This window comes from Lucilia sericata, unplaced genomic scaffold (genome assembly GCF_015586225.1).
Source record: "Lucilia sericata isolate MDLA Ls3-8-SP2 unplaced genomic scaffold, ASM1558622v1 Contig000714F_arrow, whole genome shotgun sequence".
NCBI classification, from domain to species: domain Eukaryota; kingdom Metazoa; phylum Arthropoda; class Insecta; order Diptera; family Calliphoridae; genus Lucilia; species Lucilia sericata.
Window position 1 is genome coordinate 85,290 of NW_023994716.1, and position 23,033 is coordinate 108,322.

The window sequence follows — 23,033 nt, forward strand, 5'->3', positions numbered from 1 at the left end:
GTTCAGTGCTAGTTAAGTTTTAGTTGAGGCTCAGTTCTACTTCCTTTTTAGTTAAGTTTTTGTTCAGTGGAAGTTAGGCTCTAGTTCAATTCTGGTCCTTTCTAGTTAGATTAGAGTTCAGTTCTAGTTAGATTCTAGTTAAGTTCTAGTGCAGGCCCAGTTCTATTTAATGTTTAGTTAAGTTTTTGTTCAATTCTAGTTGAGTTCTAGTTGAATTTTAGTACTAGTTCAAGTTCTGTTCTAGTTCAGTTCTAGTCAGTTCTAGTTTAGTTCTAGTTCAGTTCTAGTTCAGTTCTAGTTCAGTTCTAGTTCAGTTCAGTTCTAGTTCAGTTCTATTCTAGTTCTAGTTAAGTTCGAGTTCTAGTTCTAGTTCAGTTCAGTTCTAGTTCAGTTCTATTCTAGTTCTAGTTCAGTTCTAGTTTAGTTCTAGTTCAGTTCTAGTTCAGTTCTAGTTCAGTTCTAGTTCAGTTCTAGTTCAGTTCTAGTTCAGTTCTAGTTCAGTTCTAGTTCAGTTCTAGTTCAGTTCTAGTTCAGTTCTAGTTCAGTTCTAGTTCAGTTCTAGTTCAGTTCTAGTTCAGTTCTAGTTCTAGTTCAGTTCTAGTTCAGTTCTAGTTCAGTTCTAGTTCAGTTATAGTTCAGTTCTAGTTCAGTTATAGTTCTAGTTCAGTTCAGTTCTAGTTCAGTTCTAGTTCAGTTCTAGTTCAGTTCTAGTTCAGTTCTAGTTCAGTTCTAGTTCAGTTCTAGTTCAGTTCTAGTTCAGTTCTAGTTCAGTTCTAGTTCAGTTCTAGTTCAGTTCTAGTTCAGTTCTAGTTCAGTTCTAGTTCAGTTCTAGTTCAGTTCTAGTTCAATTCTAGTTCTAGTTCAGTTCTATTCTAGTTCTAGTTAAGTTCGAGTTCAGTTCTAGTTTAGTTCTAGTTTAGTTTTAGTTTAGTTTTAGTTCAGTTCTAGTTCAGTTCTAGTTCAGTTCTAGTTCAGTTCTAGTTCAGTTCTAGTTCAGTTCTAGTTCAGTTCTAGTTCAGTTCTAGTTCAGTTCTAGTTCAGTTCTAGTTCAGTTCTAGTTCAGTTCTAGTTCAGTTCTAGTTCAGTTCTAGTTCAGTTCTGGTTCAGTTCTAGTTCAGTTCTAGTTCAGATCTAGTTCAGTTCTAGTTCTGTTCTAGTTCTGTTCTAGTTCTGTTCTAGTTCTGTTCTAGTTCTGTTCTAGTTCTGTTTTAGTTCAGTTCTAGTTCAGTTCAAGTTCTGTTCTAGTTCAGTTCTAGTTTAGTTCTTGTTCAGTTCTTGTTCAGTTCTAATTCAGTTCTAGTTTAGTTCTTGTTCAGTTCTAGTTCAGATCTAGTTCAGTTCTAGTTCAGTTCTAGTTCAGTTCTAGTTCAGTTCTAGTTCAGTTCTAGTTCAGTTCTAGTTCAGTTCTAGTTCAGTTCTAGTTCAGTTCTAGTTCAGTTCTAGTTCAGTTCTAGTTCAGTTCTAGTTCAGTTCTAGTTCAGTTCTAGTTTAGTTTTAGTTTAGTTTTAGTTCAGTTCTAGTTCAGTTCTAGTTCAGTTCTAGTTCAGTTCAGTTATAGTTCAGTTCTAGTTCAGTTATAGTTCTAGTTCAGTTCAGTTCTAGTTCAGTTCTAGTTCAGTTCTAGTTCAGTTCTAGTTCAGTTCTAGTTCAGTTCTAGTTCAGTTCTAGTTCAGTTCTAGTTCAGTTCTAGTTCAGTTCTAGTTCTAGTTCAGTTCTATTCTAGTTCTAGTTAAGTTCGAGTTCAGTTCTAGTTTAGTTCTAGTTTAGTTTTAGTTTAGTTTTAGTTCAGTTCTAGTTCTGTTCTAGTTCAGTTCTAGTTCAGTTCTAGTTCAGTTTTAGTTCAGTTCTAGTTCAGTTCTAGTTCTAGTTCTAGTTCTAGTTCAGTTCTAGTTCAGTTCTAGTTCAGTTCTAGTTCAGTTCTAGTTCAGTTCTAGTTCAGTTCTAGTTCAGTTCTAGTTCAGTTCTAGTTCAGTTCTAGTTCAGTTCTAGTTCAGTTTTAGTTCAGTTCTAGTTCAGTTCTAGTTCAGTTCTAGTTCAGTTCTAGTCCAGTTCTAGTTCAATTCTAGTTTAGTTCTAGTTGAGTTCTAGTTGAGTTCTAGTTGAGTTCTAGTTGAGTTTTAGTTTAGTTCTAGTTCAGTTCTAGTTCAGTTCTAGTTCAGTTCTAGTTCAGTTCTAGTTCAGTTCTAGTTCAGTTCTAGTTCAGTTCTTGTTCAGTTCTAGTTCAGTTCTTTTTTTTTTAAATATTTTCTTTTCTTTTTCTTTTTAATATTTAATCATACTTTTATCATCATTTTTTATTAAAAAACACTTTTTTCATTATTATGTATTAATATATTTATATTATTTTACTTATTTATTTAAATCTTTTTAAAAACACTTTATTTTTCTTGAAAACACTTTCCGTCTATTGTCTACGATACAAATTTGAAAACTATTCTTTTATTATCAACAACAACAAATTGCAAACCAATTTTCTGTCTTCCTTCTAACTAGTAACATAAATACCTAATTTTCCTTAAATTCAATTAAATATTCAAAATGTTTTATTGAATTTTTAATTGGTTTCGTTAATATTTTTCACTACATTCAATCACACTTTATTGATTTAAATAAAGTATAGAAAACTTAATAATGTGTGTCTGTTAAGACTTTGATTGCGGGAACAGTTTAAGTTTTCTTTGTTTCAAAGAAATTGAAACTATTATTTAAAAGGTGGAAGAGACAGTGTTGTCGATGGGAAAATTGTTTAAAGAGACAAGGGGTCAACTGTAAATTAGACTTTTTTAAAAGTTTTAATAGTTATTATCTTATTACAATAAAAGTTTAAAACTTCTTTAAACTTTTAGCAAAAAGAACACTTTCTGTTTAACAAAACATAATTTTATTGAATTTTCTTTTTCAATTTAACAATATCACATTTAAAATAACTTTTTGTAACAAATTAAAAATATGTTTAAACATACTTTCTTAACCACCTCTCTGTATTTGCTCTATAAGGCAAATAACCATGTATTTACTTCTATATATCAAGACAAATCCTTGGGAATGTTAACAGCTGCTCGTTGTCCATGTTCTCTATACAATGTTTACTGGGCAAACTAGTCTAGTAAAATATCCTCATATTCGTGCAAACTAAACGGCAATTGTATGTGTTTATTACCAGTTGTAATTAGTTGTAAAGACCGTATATCTTCGACATACGCTCCAGATACTCTAGATTTACCCAAATCCAATATTTCCAATTTTGGACAATTTTTACTTAACATTTCAATATAAACATCGTGTATCGATGGTGCTGGACATTTTATACGTAATACTTTTATATTTGGCATTTTTAGTTTAAAATAAAACGTATAATCCGGTCGATTATTCAAACGATTCGAATTATAGACATAGGCAAAATTATTGCTAACATCTATTTTTAATTGTCGTATATTTTCCTGATTAATGCGAAAGAATTGTTTGTATTGCTGCAGATCGAGTGGTTGTAAACATCTCATTTGGCTGTGAAGATCAGTGTATTTTTTAGACCAAATATATTTTGCAATCAAAAATTGAAAACGTTTACAGATTGTAGTAAGTTGTACTTGATCTTGGAGAGGTAACAGTTCGAATATTTGTAGGAGACAATCATCGTTTAGATTTGATAACATTATTTGGAGAAAATTGAAAGTTTAACTAGACATTGGAATAAATAAAGTTCACTTGACGACGATCACTTACTAATTGCAATTTTTGTTTTCAAGTACTTTGTATAAAACAGCTGTTGAATTAACCCTCAAATGAGCAAAAAAAATTTATTCAGTTTTAGAACTGAACTAGAACTAAACTAGAACTGAACTACAACGGAACTAGAACTGAACTAGAACTGAACTAGAACTGAACTAGAACTGAACTAGAACTGAGCTAGAACTGAACTAGAACTGAACTAGAACTGAACTAGAACTGAACTAGAACTGAACTAGAACTGAACTAGAATTGAACTAGAACTGAACTAGAACTGAACTAGAACTGAACTAGAACTGAACTAGAACTCAACTAGAACTGAACTAGAACTGAACTAGAACTGAACTAGAACTGAACTAGAACTGAACTAGAACTGAACTAGAACTTGAACTAGAACTGAACTAGAACTGAACTAGAACTGAACTAGAACTGAACTAGAACTGAACTAGAACTGAACTAGACGAACTAGAACTGAACTAGAACTGAACCTAGAACTGAACTAGAACTGAACTAGAACTGAACTAGAACTTAAAAAAAAACTGAACTAGAACTGAACTAGAACTGAACTAGAACTGAACTAGAACTGAACTAGAACTGAACTAGAACTGAACTAGAACTGAACTAGAACTGAACTACGAACTGAACTAGAACTGAACGAAAACTGAACTAGAACTGAACTAGAACTGAACTAGAACTGAACTAGAACTGAACTAGAACTGAACTAGAACTGAACTAGAACTGAACTAGACTGAACTAGAACTGAACTAGAACTAGAAACTGAACTAGAACGAACTGAACTGAACTAGAACTAAAAAAAAACTGAACTAGAACTGACTAGAACTGAACTAGAACTGAACTAGAACTGAACTAGAACTGAACTAGAACTGAACTAGAACTGAACTAGAACTGAACTAGAACTGAACTAGAACTAGAAACTAGAACGGAACTAGAACTGACTAGAACTGAACTAGAACTGAACTAGAACTGAACTAGAACTGAACTAGAACTGAACTAGAACTGAACTAGAACTGAACTAGAACTGAACAGAATGAACTAGAACTGAACTAGAACTGAACTAGGAACTGAACTAGAACTGACTAGAACTGAACTAGAACTGAACTAGAACTGAACTCGAACTGAACTAGAACTGAACTAGAACTGAACTAGAACTGAACTAGAACTGAACTAGAACTGAACTAGAACTGAACTAGAACTGAACTAGAACTGACTAGAACTGAACTAGAACTGAACTAGAACTGAACTAGAACTGAACTAAAACTGAACTAAACTGACTAGAACTGAACTAGAACTGAACTAGAACTGAACTAGAACTGAACTAGAACTGAACTAGAACTGAACTAGAACTGAACTAGAACTGAACTAGAACTGAACTAGAACTAGAACTGAACTAGAACTGAACTAGAACTGAACTAGAACTGAACTAGAACTGAACTAGAACTGAACTAGAACTGAACTAGAACTGAACTAGAACTGAACTAGAACTGAACTAGAACTGAACTAGAACTGAACTAGAACTGAACTAGAACTGAACTAGAACTGAACTAGAACTGACTAGAACTGAACTAGAACTGAACTAGAACTGAACTAGAACTGAACTAGAACTGAACTAGAACTGAACTAGAACTGAACTAGAACTGAACTAGAACTGAACTAGAACTGAACTAGAACTGACTAGAACTGAACTAGAACTGAACTAGAACTGAACTAGAACTGAACTAGAACTGAACTAGAACTGAACTAGAACTGAACTAGAACTGAACTAGAACTGAACTAGAACTGAACTAGACTAGAACTGAACTAGAACTGAACTAGAACTGAACTAGACTGAACTAGAACTGACTAGAACTGAACTAGAACTGAACTAGAACTGAACTAGAACTGAAATAGAACTGAACTAGAACTGAACTGGAACTGAACTAGAACTCAACTAGAACTGAAATAGAACTGAACTAGAACTGAACTAGAACTGGACCTGAACTGAACTAGAACTGAACTAGAACTGAACTAGAACTGAACTAGAACTGAACTAGAACTGAACTAGAACTGAACTAGAACTGAACTAGAACTGAACTAGAACTGAACTAGAACTGAACTAGAACTGAACTAGAACTGAACTAGAACTGAACTAGAACTGAACTAGAACTGAACTAGAACTGAACTAGAACTGAACTAGAACTGAACTAGAACTGAACTAGAACTGAACTAGAACTGAACTAGAACTGAACTAGAACTGAACTAGAACTGAACTAGAACTGAACTAGACTGAACTAGAACTGAACTAGAACTGAACTAGAACTGAACTTAGAACTGAACTAACTGAACTAGAACGACTAGAACTGAACTAGAACTGAACTAGAACTGAACTAGAAACTGAACTAGAACTGAACTAGAACTGAACTAGAACTGAACTAGAACTGAACTAGAACTGAACTAGAACTGAACTAGAACTGAACTAGAACTGAAATAGAACTGAACTAGAACTGAACTGGAACTGAACTAGAACTCAACTAGAACTGAAATAACTGAACTAGAACTGAACTAGAACTGGACCTGAACTGAACTAGAACTGAACTAGAACTGAACTAGAACTGAACTAGAACTGAACTAGAACTGAACTAGAACTGAACTAGAACTGAACTAGAACTGAACTAGAACTGAACTAGAACTGAACTAGAACTGAACTAGAACTGAACTAGAACTGAACTAGAACTGAACTAGAACTGAACTAGAACTGAACTAGAACTGAACTAGAACTGAACTAGAACTGAACTAGAACTGAACTAGAACTGAACTAGAACTGAACTAGAACTGAACTAGAACTGAACTAGAACTGAACTAGAACTGAATTAGAACTGAACTAGAACTGAACTAGAACTGAACTAGAACTGAACTAGAACTGAACTAGAACTGAACTAGAACTGAACTAGAACTGAACTAGAACTGAACAAGAACTGAACTAGAACTGAACTAGAACTGAACTAGAACTGAACTAGAAACTGAACTAGAACTGAAATAGAACTGAACTAGAACTGAACTGGAACTGAACTAGAACTCAACTAGAACTGAAATAGAACTGAACTAGAACTGAACTAGAACTGGACCAGAACTGAACTAGAACAAGAACTGAACTAGAACTGAACAGAACTTTAATAAAAATGAACTGGTACTGAACTAGCACTGAACTATAATCGAACTGAATTATTATTTGTCCCTATTTGTAGGTTGTATGGTTTATATAGTTCTCTTATCTGTAAAATACAACCCCGTTTAGTGGTGTATATAACTTATGCCCTTTTAATACAACCCTGCAGTTTATTATACTCACCTTAATTTCACCTAGTAGAGACACAAACCGTTTCCAACACACCAAACTTATCAACGTATTTTTACGCTAACTCAAACCACGCATGTCTTCGCGGTAAAAAATGTGTGTTTTATTTTTAAATTTCATAAATTTCAATTAAATCTAAAACAATGCTTAAGACCTGCCGTCAGTTTTTATTTAAAATCCCCCATATAATACACTTATTATGCTGGGTGTTTTGTATTATTACTTTTAGCTTGACTGTCTACACACAAAACGCTAAAGTGTTTTGTCATGTTACAATGTATGAAAAATGTCAATTAAAAATAATTTTGTTTTACTTTACTGGCGGTGGGGAACATTATTATTAAATATGTCAAAGAAAAAGCAAAAAAAAAAATATGAATGACATTTAAAAAGATTTATTTTTATTGTGAAAAGGGGAGAAGGGTTTTAAGGGAAGTTTTAAGGCTTGTTAAATTTGTAGAATTGTTACCAGGTTCTAAATAAAATAAAACATGTTTGTAATGATTTTTTTTAATTGTTTATTTACTGTTCTATTTTAAATAATTTTTATTCGTTTTCTTTATTACATGTTTTGTTATTAATTTTAATTGTATTTTTTTGTGTGTTTTAATGTTTTTAATTTTCTTTTCTAATTTTTAAATATAATTCCGTTTCTTTAAATGCTCTAATAAACTTTTAACTTAATTTCTGTATAATTTAATTTTTTTTTTTAAATTAATTTCTAACTTTTCTTTATTTATTAAGTTTAAATACTTTTATAATTTTTGCTTAGAATTTTAGGTTTTTCTTTATTCAAAATTAATTTTTATAGTTAGTGTTTTATTAATAATTAAATTTTCAAAAATAGTTTATGTTTTTTATGTTTAAACTAATTCTTGGAAGAGAAGAAATTTATTTTTTTTTATTAAATTTATTTTCATTAATGGATCACAAAGGTTTTATTTAGTAATTTTGTTTTTAATTTAAATTTTAAAATTAACTATACATTTTAGTAAGTATATGAGTATAATGTTTTATTAATTATTTTAAGTTTTTTTTCATATATTTTTTAAAAGAAACTTAACAATATTTACAAAGTATTTTTTTTATTATTTAAGGCTGGTAAGAAAGTTTTATTAAATTTTCTAGCAAATTTAATAAGTTATTTAAGTAACAAGTAAGAAAATACTTTAGTTTAATTAAATATTCTGGGAATATATTACAGTTTAACAAGTTTTTATTTAAAGAGGGTTTTTATGACTTCTTTACAGAATTTTAGTTTAGTTTTTAGTTATCATTATATAGTTTAGTTAATATTATTGCAAATTTTATGTTTTCTTCTAATTATTAATAATTTATAATTTTGTTTAATTGGTCCTTAGAATTCTACGTTTAAAACTTGTATTCCACTACTGGCATTTAGATTATTTATTTATATGCAAACATTTTAATCTTTTAATACTTTTATGTTTATTTATGTCTAATCAATTAAACATATTTTAACCATGTTTGTGTTAAAAACCACTACTTTTTAACGTAAACTGCTGGAAAAAAAAAACCTAAAAGTATGTTATATATATTTTCTATTTTTCATTTTATAATGGCTCCCAAAAGTAGGCCATAGAATTCGTTATAAGTTGCAGCTAATTTAAAAGTTTATGTATTAAACTAAAAGCATACTTTAAAATATTAAAACTTCTTCTTTTATTAAAATGTAAAAAAGGTCTTTAAATGATTATAATATTTCTATGTAAAAAAAAACCTTAAAGCAGGCCATAAACTTTGCCAAGTACACCATTAAAATGTATATATTTTGCAAAACTTTTAAAAAGCTTTTGTCTATAAAAGAAACTAAACATACTTAAACTATACTACGCAAAAGGTTACTAATTAAAACAACGTAAAGTTGAAATTAACAAAAACACAATCTATATTTATGGAATATAATATAAATAGCCTAAAGGTATGCTTCATTAATGCACATTTCCGTTCAATTATAGAATGTGGCAAATATAAATTGAGGAATAAATTAGACTTTACCAAGCATAAACAAGTATCAAATTCCCACCTGCTTAAACAAATTTTTATGAATAATTTATAAAATCACAAGTAATTTTACAATTTCAGTGAATTTAGTTAAGTTTATAGTTTCCTTATTGAACCACTGTTAAGGATACCAACTAAATTATCGGAAACTATTGCCATTAATATCAATGAAGCTGAAATTAACCACCGAAATTTTTACAAAGTGTTTACTTGAAATATTTAATTTAAAAGTGAATAAAAGAACCGTGAGCTAATAGTTTTGAAAAACCTTTAGCTAAAAAAATATTTTGTGGTAAAATGAAATAAAAAGAAAAAAATTTTCAGAAAATGTTTCCAGCATAAAACGAAAGGCTGCTAAAGGAGATAGAATTGGATCTTTACAGATAAAACATCGATAGATATACTTCCTATCTATATAAGATAACTGTAATCGTTCTCTTCGAAAAAGTTCTGAAGAAAGAATTTACTTGAAAAACATTGGCTCTAATGACAATCAAGCTGAAATTTGCCGCTGATACTTTTACATTCGCTAGAGAATTTAAACCCGTTAGCCAAGTGGCGCTTCTTAAGTAGTTTATACAAAATGTTTAGATATAAAACATTGATCTTTATCTTTGTAAGATAAATATAATCCATCCCTTAAAGAAAGTTCTTCAGCAGACTATTCTAAGCTCGAATATTACAAATTTGGTTGTAAAAGGAAATAAAAAGAAAAAAATATTTAGATTCTGATTCTAGTCATTTAGTCTAGTATTAAGTGTAGTACATAGCCTAGCCTAGAAACGAATTAGAATTGAACAAGAACTGAACCAGAACTGAACTAGAACAAGAACTGAACTAGAACTGAACTGAACTAGAACTGATCTAGAACTGATCTAGAACTGAACTAGAACTGAACTAGAACTGAACTAGAACTGAACTAGAACTGAACTAGAACTGAACTAGAACTGAACTAGAACTGAACTAGAACTGAACTAGAACTGAACTAGAACTAGAACTGAACTAGAACTGAACTAGAACTGAACTAGAACTGAACTAGAACTGAACTAGAACTGGAACTGAACTAGAACTGAACTAGAACTGAACTAGAGCTGAACTAGAACTGAACTAGAACTGAACTAGAACTGAACTAGAACTGAACTAGAACTGAACTAGAACTGAACTAGAACTGAACTAGAACTGAACTAGAACTGAACTAGAACTGAACTAGAACTGAACTAGAACTGAACTAGAACTGAACTAGAACTGAACTAGAACTGAACTAGAACTGAACTAGAACTGAACTAGAAATGAACTAGAACTGAACTAGAACTGAACTAGAATCTGAACTAGAACTGAACTAGAACTGAACTAGAACTGAACTAGAACTGAACTAGAACTGAACTAGAACTGAACTAGAACTGAACTAGAACTGAACTAGAACTGAACTAGAACTGAACTAGAACTGAACTAGAACTGAACTAGAACTGAACTAGAACTGAACTAGAACTGAACTAGAACTGAACTAGAACTGAACTAGAACTGAACTAGAACTGAACTAGAACTGAACTAGAACTGAACTAGAACTGAACTAGAACTGAACTAGAACTGAACTAGAACTGAACTAGAACTGAACTAGAACTGAACTAGAACTGAACTAGAACTGAACTAGAACTGAACTAGAACTGAACTGAACTAGAACTGAACTAGAACTGAACTAGAACTGAACTAGAACTGAACTAGAACTGAACTAGAACTGAACTAGAACTGAACTAGAACAGAACTAGAACTAGAACTGAACTAGAACTGAACTAGAACTGAACTAGAACTGAACTAGAACTGAACTAGAAATGAACTAGAACTGAACTAGATTCTGATTCCCGGTATAAAACGAAAGGCTTGTTAAGAAGAACATGGAGAGGACAATGAAACTATGGAGTATGCTTTTTGTCAGACTTTAATCGAAATTAGATGCAAACAATATTTTCCAAGTGAACTTTGAAGCTCAACTTTTGGGACAATAATATTTATAATTTTAAAACAGTAAAATAAAATTAAATAAAAATAAAAAATAATGTCGACAATTGTATGTTTTAAGTATAAATTTTATAAAATAGCCTTAAGATATTAAGTTATTGTATAAGTGTATGGAATTATGATTTAAAATCAATTTAAAAAAGTTTTTTGAAATGTTTAACAAAATGTTTATTTGTGTTAGAAAATATGTATTAAAAATTAAAAAAAGTTGTTTGAAATAAAAAGAAATAAAAAGAAAACTCTTAAACCACATTTCATAAAAGCTATTTTAAATGACATGAAATATTCATAACCTAAACAACAAACAAAGAATTTATAATAATTTTAAAAAGTATGCAGTAGATATTAAGTTAAATATAAACCTAAAAGCATACTTTATTAAGTGTATAAAAAGAAAATGAAAATTGTGGTTTTAAACAGCTGACAAATTTAATATTTTAGGAAAAATTTCGCAAAGAACTTTTAAATTCTTAAATCTGTGCTAAATATTTAGCCTAAAAGTATACTTCATTATATAAAAAGAGAGAGAAGACCATTTAAATAAAATTTGTAACTATCACCTTTCCCTTAATCGTGCACTTATGTCTCTTCATTAATTTTATTCTTATAAGTTTATCTCTTGCCCACAACACATATTTTTATAATGATTAATTTTCTTTTCTTGTGTTAATGGAAAAACGGCCCAAAACCTAAAGTTTTGTGTTTTTAATTCTTCTTTATCTAACAAAGATTAAATGTTTTTCTCACAATCGATATATTAAATGCCAGCTAAACCTACCTCTAAGCTTAGCAGCATTTTGCCTAAGATAAATTTGTATGTTTACAGCATACCTTTAGGCGGTCAATTCTCATTAAGAAATACTCATCAAAAATTAAACCCCAACATAAAATAGTCCAATTAAAGTTGATGTTATATTAAAAAGAACTGTAGTTGTTAATTATAAATTACAATTTATTGTTAAAAAACTCCTGTTTATAGTTGACATTTATTAAAATCAGGCAAACAATAAGCTGATGTCAGGGAGAAAATGCCAGAAGGTACATTAATATTAAAGGATAGAAAAATTACTTTTTAAGTTTACTTTTTAGATTGAAGTCATAATCTATAAATAAAACTTAGTATAAATAAAATATCGGTTACAGTTTTATGTCCCTCTCTATGTTTTTGCTTAGAAAAACATAAATTTTATATTATTGATCCTTTACGCACACAAAATTCTAAACAATAAACAAATAAACTTGTTTACAGACGAATTAGTGGCTTTCTCTAGCCTAAATGTATGCTTTAAACTTTCAATATTTATGTTAAACTAAAAGTATACATTAGTTATGAGGGGAATAAAGGAGGAAAGCAATGGGTTTATTTAGTTGTAGTTAAAATGGCTACAGTAATTAAACCATTTCTTCATCAATCTAACAATCTAGAGAATATATCTCAATATTTCTTAATTTGTTTAAAGAAGTTGAGTAAAATTTAAGTTGTCATTTTTATTTTTTCTATTTGGGACCTTTAAAATATTTTCGTTTTTGTTTCTACTTGTCAAGAAGTGGAAAGCTTATTTGTCATTAGCCTTTTTTGGCTTGGGTTTGAGAGTATAAGGATGTGTGTTACAAAATGTACACACACTTATTCATTCATTCTTTCATTCACTTAAAATTCCTTTTTGTTTTGTGTTCGTATAATGAATAGAGCAGTAGTTTCTTTTGTTTTTTCATCTCTTTTTTTTTTGAACTTTAAGCTTAACTAAAAGTGTAGCATACTTTATGCTGTTAAAATGGATAAAAATCTAAAGTATACTTTAGGGTTGAGTAAATAAATATAAAAGTTTTTGTTTTGGTTATAAATTCTATGTTAGCATTAAAGTGGTTAGAACAGGGGAACATTTAAAACAAAAGCAAACTTTTTGTGTAATAATTTTTGAAAAATTACGAAATGTTAAAGAATTTTGTTGAAATTTAAGGTCTTAAGCTGAGTTTTTTAATTTTGCCGATTGCATTTTCGTACTCGTACTCTTAGTCGTAATCAAGAACTCATGAATTCTTCTTGACTTTGTACTCTTAGACAACATCCAGAACTCCCGGTTTCGTCTTGACTTTGTGTGGTATTGCCGATTTTATTTTATTCGTACTCTTAGTCGAAATCAAGAACTTTCGAATTCTTTTTGAATATGTTTGGTATAGCCGATTAAATAACATTCGTATTCATAGTCCAAATCAGGAACTTCCGAATTCTAATTAACCAAAAGCAACTTTCTTCGATTATCTTTCTAAAGAGGACTTTACCAGTTTTCAACGTCACCTCAGTACAACTCGATCAATTCCAGAATTTTAACTTTCTGACAAATCGGTATGAATAGAAAGCTTTACTATGAAACTTGTGTCCATCGATAAAGCTCATTTCTAGCTTAAAGAGTTTGTTAATAAATATTTAAGTATATTAAATTGGGCGAGATGTGGTTTCAAAAGGATGGAGCCTTGTGTCATATGGCGACTGAAATCATCGTTTGAATTAAAATAAAAAAAATGCCTATATTTAACTTGATGTCTCGAAATGAACCTGTCAATAGGCCTCTAAGGTCTTGCGACAAGAAGTCATTAGTTTATATGCTGATAAACCAGTAACAATTGAAGACAATTTCAGTGCTATTTGCGACATACGGTCAGCAATGTTCGATTAAGTTGGTCAAAATTTGACGTCCACAACGTCAACCTAATCTAGCCAGTTCGTCCGCAATCTCATTACCATGTACATTACAATGCCCCGGCACCCAACACAATCTAATGACAAACGGTCTAATAATGTCTCTAAGGGCATTTCTACAATTTACAACTAGGCGCGGATCTACCGTGTGACAAGCTAATGCTCTGAGAGCAGCTTGACGGATCGTTATGATTCTGTACCAGTTCTGTCGCTTTCCAGATGGGAAAGATCTATATTTTGATTAAAATTTACTTTTATGTTTTATATTTTACAATTTAAAGTTCTATCAGGCTTCAATTCAATATCTTTATATTGCCTACTTTTGGTGACATGTTTTCCTCACTTTTCACTGCCTACTTTAGGGAGCTCTTTATATACTATATCTTAATCTTTAAGCTAATTTAAACTATTAAATTTTATATTAATTTATCGCAATTATACATATTTTTAAAGCTTTTTTACGGTTGCGCAAGACTTTACTAAAATATTTTTTTTTTTTTATTTTCAATTTGTACTCAATTGTGGGATTAAGATAAAATTAAATAAATAAGAGCAGCAGCGCACAATACATTAGTTTAATTAACAGAATATAAAAATGACATTTGCAAATGTATACATATTGCAATTATTGACAACACAAAAACAATTTTAATTAAATTATAGCCATACGCCAGGAATAGTTTTTGTTTTTTGTTCACTTTAAATTAATTTTAATGGAGCAGTTAAAAATTGTACTAATTAATTAAGAGCAATTAAAATTTATTCATTAAATATTGCTGGTTGTTTTTTGTTTTTGTATAACTATGTATATATACATAAATATAAGTATTTATTTTAGAGAATTCTGTTAATTATTAATTTATTATTATTTTTGTATTTGTTTTTTTTTTTTTTTAAAGCTACATTTTATTTTAATTGTATTCATAAAATATTTATTAACAAAACATTATAAATAATAAGCCTAACATTATTAAGGGTATTCACAGTATGTTTTATATTGTATCGTATGAATCGTTACTATTAGTTATAACTAGTTGCTCTTTGCTTATGGTGAATACCCTTATAATACTTGCTATTTCATATTTTTTCAATTTTGCCCGTTTAACAAAATGTTTAAATATTAAATTTGTTGATCTGACTTTTTATATTGTTAAATTATTGATTTTTGTTTTAAATATTTAATGTTATATTTTGTTAGTTTTCCTTTATTTTACGGGATTTTTTGGCTTGTTTTATTATTTTAGTTTAATATTTTAAAACAAATTCCTTTTACCTTTTACAATATTTTCTATATATTTTGTCAGGGTCTTTTTTTTAAGTATTATAAGTTCTTATAGTTATTAACCCTTTAGTGGCTTAGGGATTTATTTAGTTTTTGGTTTAGAGAAAGAATAGGAACTTGATAGGAGTTAAAAACATGTTAAGTGGTCCTTCGAACCATACGGAAATTGAGTTTTATGTTTTTCTCATGTAAAATTATCCCAGATCTTGTTGATTGCTTTAGGTAAAAATATATCGAAAAAATCGATGGAATAGACTTTCAGATGACAAGAAAAGAATGAACTAGAACTGAACTAGAACTGAACTAGAACTGAACTAGAACTGAACTAGAACTGAACTAAAACTGAACTAGAACTGAACTAGAACTGAACTAGAACTGAACTAGAACTGAACTAGAACTGAACTAGAACTGAACTAGAACTGAACTAGAACTGAACTAGAACTGAACTAGAACTGAACTAGAACTGAACTAGAACTGAACTAGAACTGAACTAGAACTGAACTAGAACTGAACTAGAACTGAACTAGAACTGAACTAGAACTGAAACTAGAACTGAACTAGAACTGAACTAGAACTGAACTAGAACTGAACTAGAACTGAACTAGAACTGAACTAGAACTGAACTAGAACTGAACTAGAACTGAACTAGAACTGAACTAGAACTGAACTAGAACTGAACTAGAACTGAACTAGAACTGAACTAGAACTGAACTAGAACTGAACTAGAACTGACACTAGAACTGAACTAGAACTGAACTAGAACTGAACTAGAACTGAACTAGAACTGAACTAGAACTGAACTAGAACTGAACTAGAACTGAACTAGAATTGAACTAGAATTGAACTAGAACTGAACTAGAACTTGAACTGAACTAGAACTGAACTAGACCTGAACTTTGAACCTAATTTTCACTTTTTTAATTAAAATATAGATTTTTCGTATAAAATTCGAATTTTCACTAAAAATCGGAAATATCACAAAAAATTTGGATTTTGACTAAAAATTTTATTTTTCATTAAAAATTCGATTTTTCACTAAAAATTCGATATTTTACACAAAATACGATTTTAATAGAATATCACGAAAATAAATACTAATGCTCAGCCTATATTCTAGTCTAAAAATATTGACGTTTTAATGTTTAGACATAATAACCGATTTCCTAACAAAGAGTTCTAACTTAATCTATATAATTAAAATTATAGTGTTTGTTCTGAACTACGGCACCAGATGGGAGAAAATTTGACATTTGTGTTCCAGGGATCGTGAATGTTCCTGTTAACTTTTTAATTTGTCGGATAGAGTGCGTTGAAGTCAATTTCCTGTCAATTACAGCTAAATCTCTAATCCGAATGATTTTAAAATTAATTTAAACTGGAGAAAAATATAGGCCAATAGTTGGAACGATAACATGGACCACGTACAGCTAGTTAAGCTATAAAAGCGAGGAAAATATTATAGTTCATAATGAAAAGAAATCTTTGGGTCAGATGGTCCTTCCAACAATATTGGATTACTGAATAGTTAAAAATAAAAGCATACTTTTAGGCTAAAATTTAAGGAATAGTTAAATGCGTTCTAGTATAAACCATGCCACCGTTAAAGGGTTAATTTTAAATACTATACTTTTTGTTATTACATTTTTGTTTCATGTTTTTGTTAGTTGTGTGGTTATTTCAATTCACTTTCATGTTTATTTTTATTACATAGTTGTTGTTATAGTTATTTTTTCATTTGTTATTTCTTTTCAGTTGATGTGTTGTTGTTGCGGTTGATGTTATTGCGGAGCTGTTGCTTATTTTGGTAAGTTACTATTTGTTATTTTTTACTATTACAGTTCTTGTGTTTTTCTTTATTTTCTTATTTTTATGTTTGCAAATTGTTGCAAAATTTCAATTCATTGCATATTTTTAGGTGCATTGTTTTGTTTTTGTGAGTTTTTTTCTAGTTTTGTTTTTATTATTCACAACCATGTTTGTTTTTTTTTCAAAGTTTTTTTTTATAGTTTTTCTTTTATTATTGGAAAAGTTGTTTAGCATTTAGTAGTTGTAACATTTCAAAACTATTACTTTTAGTTGTTGCAAATTTGATTAAGTTGTTATTTGGTATGATTTGATTATGTTTCCGTTTCCGTTTAGGTTGTAACTGCTGTTTAAGTTTTTAGCACTTTTTTTATTATTGTTTTTTGTTTTGTTTTCTTATATGTATTTGTTATAACACAAATTATTTATAAGGGAATATATTTAGTTGCTTTCGTTTTACTCACACATCATTCATTCATTACACAAACAAATAGACATTTTGAAAAATTTATTGCTGTTGATTATCACCACCATTACCCAGGCCAGCTTTCGTTTCCGGTGGTACCTGTTTGTAGATATGAAAAAAAAAGAAATAAAAATAAAATTTATGTTTGTTTAAAAAAAGTCCACAATTTGTTATAAACATTTTGTAAGTTTCTTGAAAAATAACGCTATAACAAAAAAATCAGGCATTTTATTTATATTCATATATATCAACAACAACATTAAGAATTTATTTTTGTTAAAAAAAAACAAAATTACAAATGTTTCTTTTTTTATTATTTTCATAATAAAAATGTCTGTTACGTTTTTTTATGTTTGTATAATGATAACAGTAATAATCATAAAAGTAATCATTAAAAGTAAAAGAAAGTAAGAGCGAGCGCGAGTGTGTTATAAAATAAAACAAGCATAATTTTAGGCATTGTGACATTTAGATTTAAATAAATATTATTAGTATGTGTTTGTTTTTTATTTATATACTAAAGAAATTATTATTTTTTTATAAGATGCTGGTATTACAGTTTAAAGCACATTTATTTCCTCCTTTTAATTTAAAAAAAAAGAAAAAAGTTTTAAAGCTTAAGTTTAAAGCTTAAAGTATTAGTTTGTTTTTGTTATATATATTTAGAAGCATTATTTTTTTAAATAGAACAAAAGCATTATCTGTTTTAAAGGATGCCATTTAAAAAAAGTTAATTACAGAACAAAGTTTTGAGGAATATTAATTTGTGTGTTAATAATTCTGTTCAAACGTTAAATTTAAAATTGAATCTAAGGATTCACCTATTAGCCTGATTTACAGGCGGGTAAACAGAAATAAAAAGAAAAAAATATTATCGGATTGGCAGCCTTGTGGTTTCATTCTTTTCATCGTGCACCAGAACTGTACTAGAACCGATGTAAAATTTAACTAAAACTAGAACTGAACTAGAACTGAACTAGAACTGAACTAGAACTGAACTAGAACTGAACTAGATCTGAACTAGAACTGAACTAGAATGAACTAGAACTAAACTGGAACTGAACTAGAACTCAACTAGGACTGAACTAGAACTGAACCAGAATTGAACTAGAACTGAACTAGAACTGAACTAGAACTGAACTAGAACTGAACTAGAACTGAACTAGAACTGAACTAGAACTGAACTAGAACTGAACTAGAACTGAACTAGAACTGAACTAGAACTGAACTAGAACTGAACTAGAACTGAACTAGAACTGAACTAGAACTGAACTAGAACTGAACTAGAACTGAACTAGAAACTGAACAGAACTGAACTAGAACTGAACTAGAACAGAACTAGAACAGAACTAAAACTGAACTAGAACTGAACTAGAACTGAACTAGAACTGAACTAGAACTGAACTAGAACTGAACTAGAACTGAACTGGAACTGAACTGAACTAATGAACTAGAACTGAACTAGAACTGAACTAGAACTGAACTAGAACTGAACTAGAACTGAACTAGAACTGAACTAGAACTGAACTAGAACTGAACTAGAACTGAACTAGAACTGAACTAGAACTGAACTAGAACTGAACTAGAACTGAACTAGAACTGAACTAGAACTGAACTAGAACTGAACTAGAACTGAACTAGAACTGAACTAGAACTGAACTAGAACTGAACTAGAACTGAACTAGAACTGAACTAGAACAGAACTAGAACAGAACTAGAACAGAACTAAAACTGAACTAGAACTGAACTAGAACTGAACTAGAACTGAACTAGAACTGAACTAGAACTGAACTAGAACTGAACTAGAACTGAACTGGAACTGGAACTGAACTGAACTAGAACTGAACTAGAACTGAACTAGAACTGAACTAGAACTGAACTAGAACTGAACTAGAACTGAACTAGAACTGAACTAGAACTGAACTAGAACTGAACTAGAACTGAACTAGAACTGAACTAGAACTGAACTAGAACTGAAATAGAACTGCATTTCTACAGCTATTGTAAGGATTTCGACATTTCATGCTAGTTCGGCATCTTATTAAAAATGTTCGGTATTCGAAGGTGTCAGATGAACGTAGATCCATATATATTTGAATATCATTTCAATGTACACAATTAATTCAATTCTATTGTTTCTCAAAAATACATTCAGAGATGAGATTTTACATCAAACAGAAATGAAAATGAGTTATCCTGGATGGTAGAGGAGAGTTTTATTTTCTAGAAATTTATTCTGCAACGGAATACCTACTAATTAAAATGTTAATTGAATTCGAATACGCATCCGCAGTTAATTTAATTAGTAGCTTAAGCTTATTTATTTTAGTTAACATTTTAAAAAACACTTATTTAAAAACACTTAAAGAATAAAAATCATATATGTAAAACATACACACACATCAAAACAACATCGAAAAAATTTACATTTTTGTAATCTTTTTGTAAATTGTATAAAAAATATTCACACTGGTACCTTTGGAACGATGTTTAAATCGTTTATATAGTTTTTGGCTTTTTTATTTTATTTTCTAATTTAAATTTACATTTCGTTATTTTTTTTGGTTTCATTTCATTTTGTATGATTGATTGAGATTTTTTATTTTTCTTTCATTGTTCATGGTAATTTTTTTTGGCATTAATTTATGTATAAAAGCTATGAAAGTCCAAAAAATCCGAATAATCGGTTTGATTAGCCTGCTGTTGGTCAAGCTATAAAACAAACAGAAAAATGTAGATGGCGGTAGTGGTAAAATGTTGAGTAAAACGTTTACGTTAACAAAATTTTTTTGGTTTTTCACATGATGTCGTGTTGTTTGTTATTATTTTTATATTAATTTTGATTTTAATTAATTAGAATTAAGTGAAAGAAAGTTAAGTGAGTTGAGAGAAAAAACAAAAGAATAATTTGAAAAAACTTATAATTATATGAAATGTTTACAATATTTACTTTATATGTATAAGTTTAGTATTGAATTAATGAAGAAATTATTAAAGAAAGTAACTAGTTTATGTATTAGACTTAAAATATTATTGTTTAAAGTATTTACTTTATTATGTTTAAAACAAAAGAATATGGGAAAAGGATGTTTAAAAATTTTTTTTTGGAATACATACCAATTTCTTAAAACAATCATCAAAGAAGGCGGTCATAGAACGATATAAATGCCTTTTTACACCCGATAATTGATGACCCTCATCGGGGTATATTTGTTGTTTGTATAGTACACCTTTATTAGTTAAGGCTCTGGATAGAACCATAGATTGCTGTAGATGTACATTATCATCTGCAGTACCATGAATCAATAGGAATTGTTTATCTCTTAGGTTGTCTACATATTTGGAGAGATCACCCTCTTCGTAGCCTTTATAATTGTCGGTTACATTAGGAAAACTTAAATAGCGTTCAGCATAAGTGGAATCTAAAAGAGAGGAAACAAAAGAGTGTATTTTATGTGACTAAATCAAGAACCTGGAGTTCTGTCATCAGCCTGTTTAAAAGGCGGGTAAACAGAAATAAAAAGAAAAAAATAAATCACTTACCATATAATTTCCAATTCGTTACCGGACTAACACTTATGCCGCACTGGAATATCGACTGAGCGCCAGCCAAAGCCAAGGCGGCCGTATAACCACCATAACTCCAACCCCAAACACCCATGCGACGATTATCGATAAAATGTAAATTATCACGTAAATATTCGCTAACTTCCAATTGATCCGAAACTTCAACTGTACCCAGTCTTTTATAAACCTCATGCAATAGTTGATAACCCTGACCCGACGAACCACGTCCATCAATTTCGATTACAATATAATCTTTATTACCCGACAAATAAGTATTCCAATCAACATGCCATTTATCGGTAACCAATTGAGTGCCAGGACCCGAATATACATGTAATATAGTGGGATAACGGGTTATTTCATCTTCTCTTAAGACGGGCGGTAAATAGAGCTTAACTTGAGCATGATAGCCACCGGAAATCATAACGGGAAATGTTTTCACCTGAGGCATAGCCGTCTTGGACATTTTCTCCTTTAGACGTGTGTTATTCTGTATAACCATAAGCAGTTCTAAGGGTAAATGATGTTTTTCAATGCCATTTGCTGTACGTTCTTTTTCCACACCATTGACTATATAAATACTAGAAGTGGGTATGGCAGGGCCCAAGCACTCGATTAGCACAAATCTAGCATGTAAACTAGGTGGAAATTTGGCGGTATTATATAGACATTCATCGGAGTCTTCAGAAATTTTCGATTCTCTTGGATGTTTTTGTTCCAAAGGTAATGCTGGTCCCGCCACCGCTGGAGCATCATCCGAATTTTCCCAATCATCATCCCAGGCGGTAACCAGTTTAGGTGGTGGTTTGGTGTGAGCCTCATAGGCATAAGTGCCATCACTGTTTTTGGGTATGGGGCAAGTTAAACAATCTGGAGCATATATGGGTGAACCATGACGTGGCGGTAAAGCTGATACTCTATACAAATGCTGCTGGGAAGGCAAACGTTCGGGTACGCCCAAAAAGTAGCTAAAATTTGAACAAAATTTATAAATACAACGAAATCTTAAACTATTCCTTATTCTCATACTAACATCCAATTATTCTCTTGATCCCAGTGCAACAACTCTTTCACCTCATATTGACCATGAGTCAGTGGCAAGACCCTTTTCTTGGCCACATGTACGTGAACTATATGACGAAAATAGCCTGAACTGCCATCACGCAAAGGCGATATTGAGATATAAGAAGTACCATTGGCAGCAAATAACGGCACCGTTAATGTATCCACCCAACCGCGACCATCACCACTAACACGATGGGTCTGTTATTTTTTATAATGCCAAGCATAAACTTATTTGTATCTCTATTTATTAAATATTCCATTCTTAATAACTTACCTCAACACATACAAACATAGGCGCTTTGCATACGCTAACCACAGAAATATTTTGCGGTCTATTTAACCAGACCACGCTAACTTCATTTTCACTTACCCAACTGGCGCTGGTAATATAATAATCTCTGTAATATGGCGGAATAAAGAAAATGTAAAGTATATTTATTTTTTGTTAGTTAATGGGCTGCAAATGGAATTGTTGTTAAGGCAAGGAAATCTTTTATGAGTAACTTACTCGTTTTGTAGGACTTGCGGTGGTTGCACATCACGCGTATGTATTCTTTCGGCATTCTTTAGGTCTACAACACGTAGTGTTACAGTGGGATTTTGTGTGCCCGGTTTTGGATATCTGTAAGAAGATACAAGAGTTTATAGTCTAGTCTATATTTTAGCTTGTAGTCTAGTCTAGCTAATACATAGTATAGACTATGGTATAGTCTAGTCTCTAGCCTATTGAACAGTCTATAGCCAGGACTATTGTATAGTATATAGTCCAGCCTATAGTCAAGTCTATAGTCTAATCTGCAGTCTAGAGTAGTACTTAATACTTAGCAGTTACAGTCACGTTTAAAAATTATTACTTGACAGACTTTGTTGCTAAGGATTCTTATTATTTTAAGTACCTTTTTTATGGCAACATTTAATCATCAAATACAATTAACGACAAAAGACTAACATTAAAATTTACAAGGACTTTTCTATGTGTCCTTGTTAAAACACGACATTTTTTGTAAATTCAGTTTTATATTTATCACAA

General features: G+C 30.3%; 2 protein-coding genes across 5 annotated transcripts in view; both read right to left on the bottom strand.

The window, feature by feature from the left end:
* Window positions 1–2,848: 2,848 nt before the first annotated feature.
* LOC119607594 lies at window positions 2,849–3,740 on the bottom strand. Its single transcript, XM_037961577.1, has one exon. It carries the CDS (start codon window positions 3,651–3,653, stop codon window positions 3,099–3,101), a length of 555 nt encoding a protein of 184 aa, XP_037817505.1. The 5' UTR covers window positions 3,654–3,740; the 3' UTR covers window positions 2,849–3,098.
* A 13,347-nt stretch (window positions 3,741–17,087) lies between these two features.
* Window positions 17,088–23,033, bottom strand: part of LOC119607593 (inactive dipeptidyl peptidase 10) — a 40,219-nt gene continuing 34,273 nt past the window's right edge. For 3 of the 4 annotated variants that reach the window (XR_005231743.1, XR_005231742.1, XR_005231744.1), the window contains 7 exons: window positions 22,512–22,625; window positions 22,278–22,401; window positions 21,972–22,201; window positions 20,915–21,906; window positions 20,489–20,793; window positions 19,848–20,083; window positions 17,088–17,470 (listed from right to left, as the gene is read on the bottom strand). Coding sequence is in view for 1 of the 4 variants with exons in the window: in XM_037961575.1 (XP_037817503.1) it covers window positions 17,414–17,470; window positions 20,489–20,793; window positions 20,915–21,906; window positions 21,972–22,201; window positions 22,278–22,401; window positions 22,512–22,625 (1,822 nt within the window). In the remaining 3 variants the exon portion in view is untranslated. The remainder of the gene's footprint in view (window positions 17,471–19,847; window positions 20,084–20,488; window positions 20,794–20,914; window positions 21,907–21,971; window positions 22,202–22,277; window positions 22,402–22,511; window positions 22,626–23,033) is intronic. The other variant, XM_037961575.1, reaches the window with a different exon arrangement.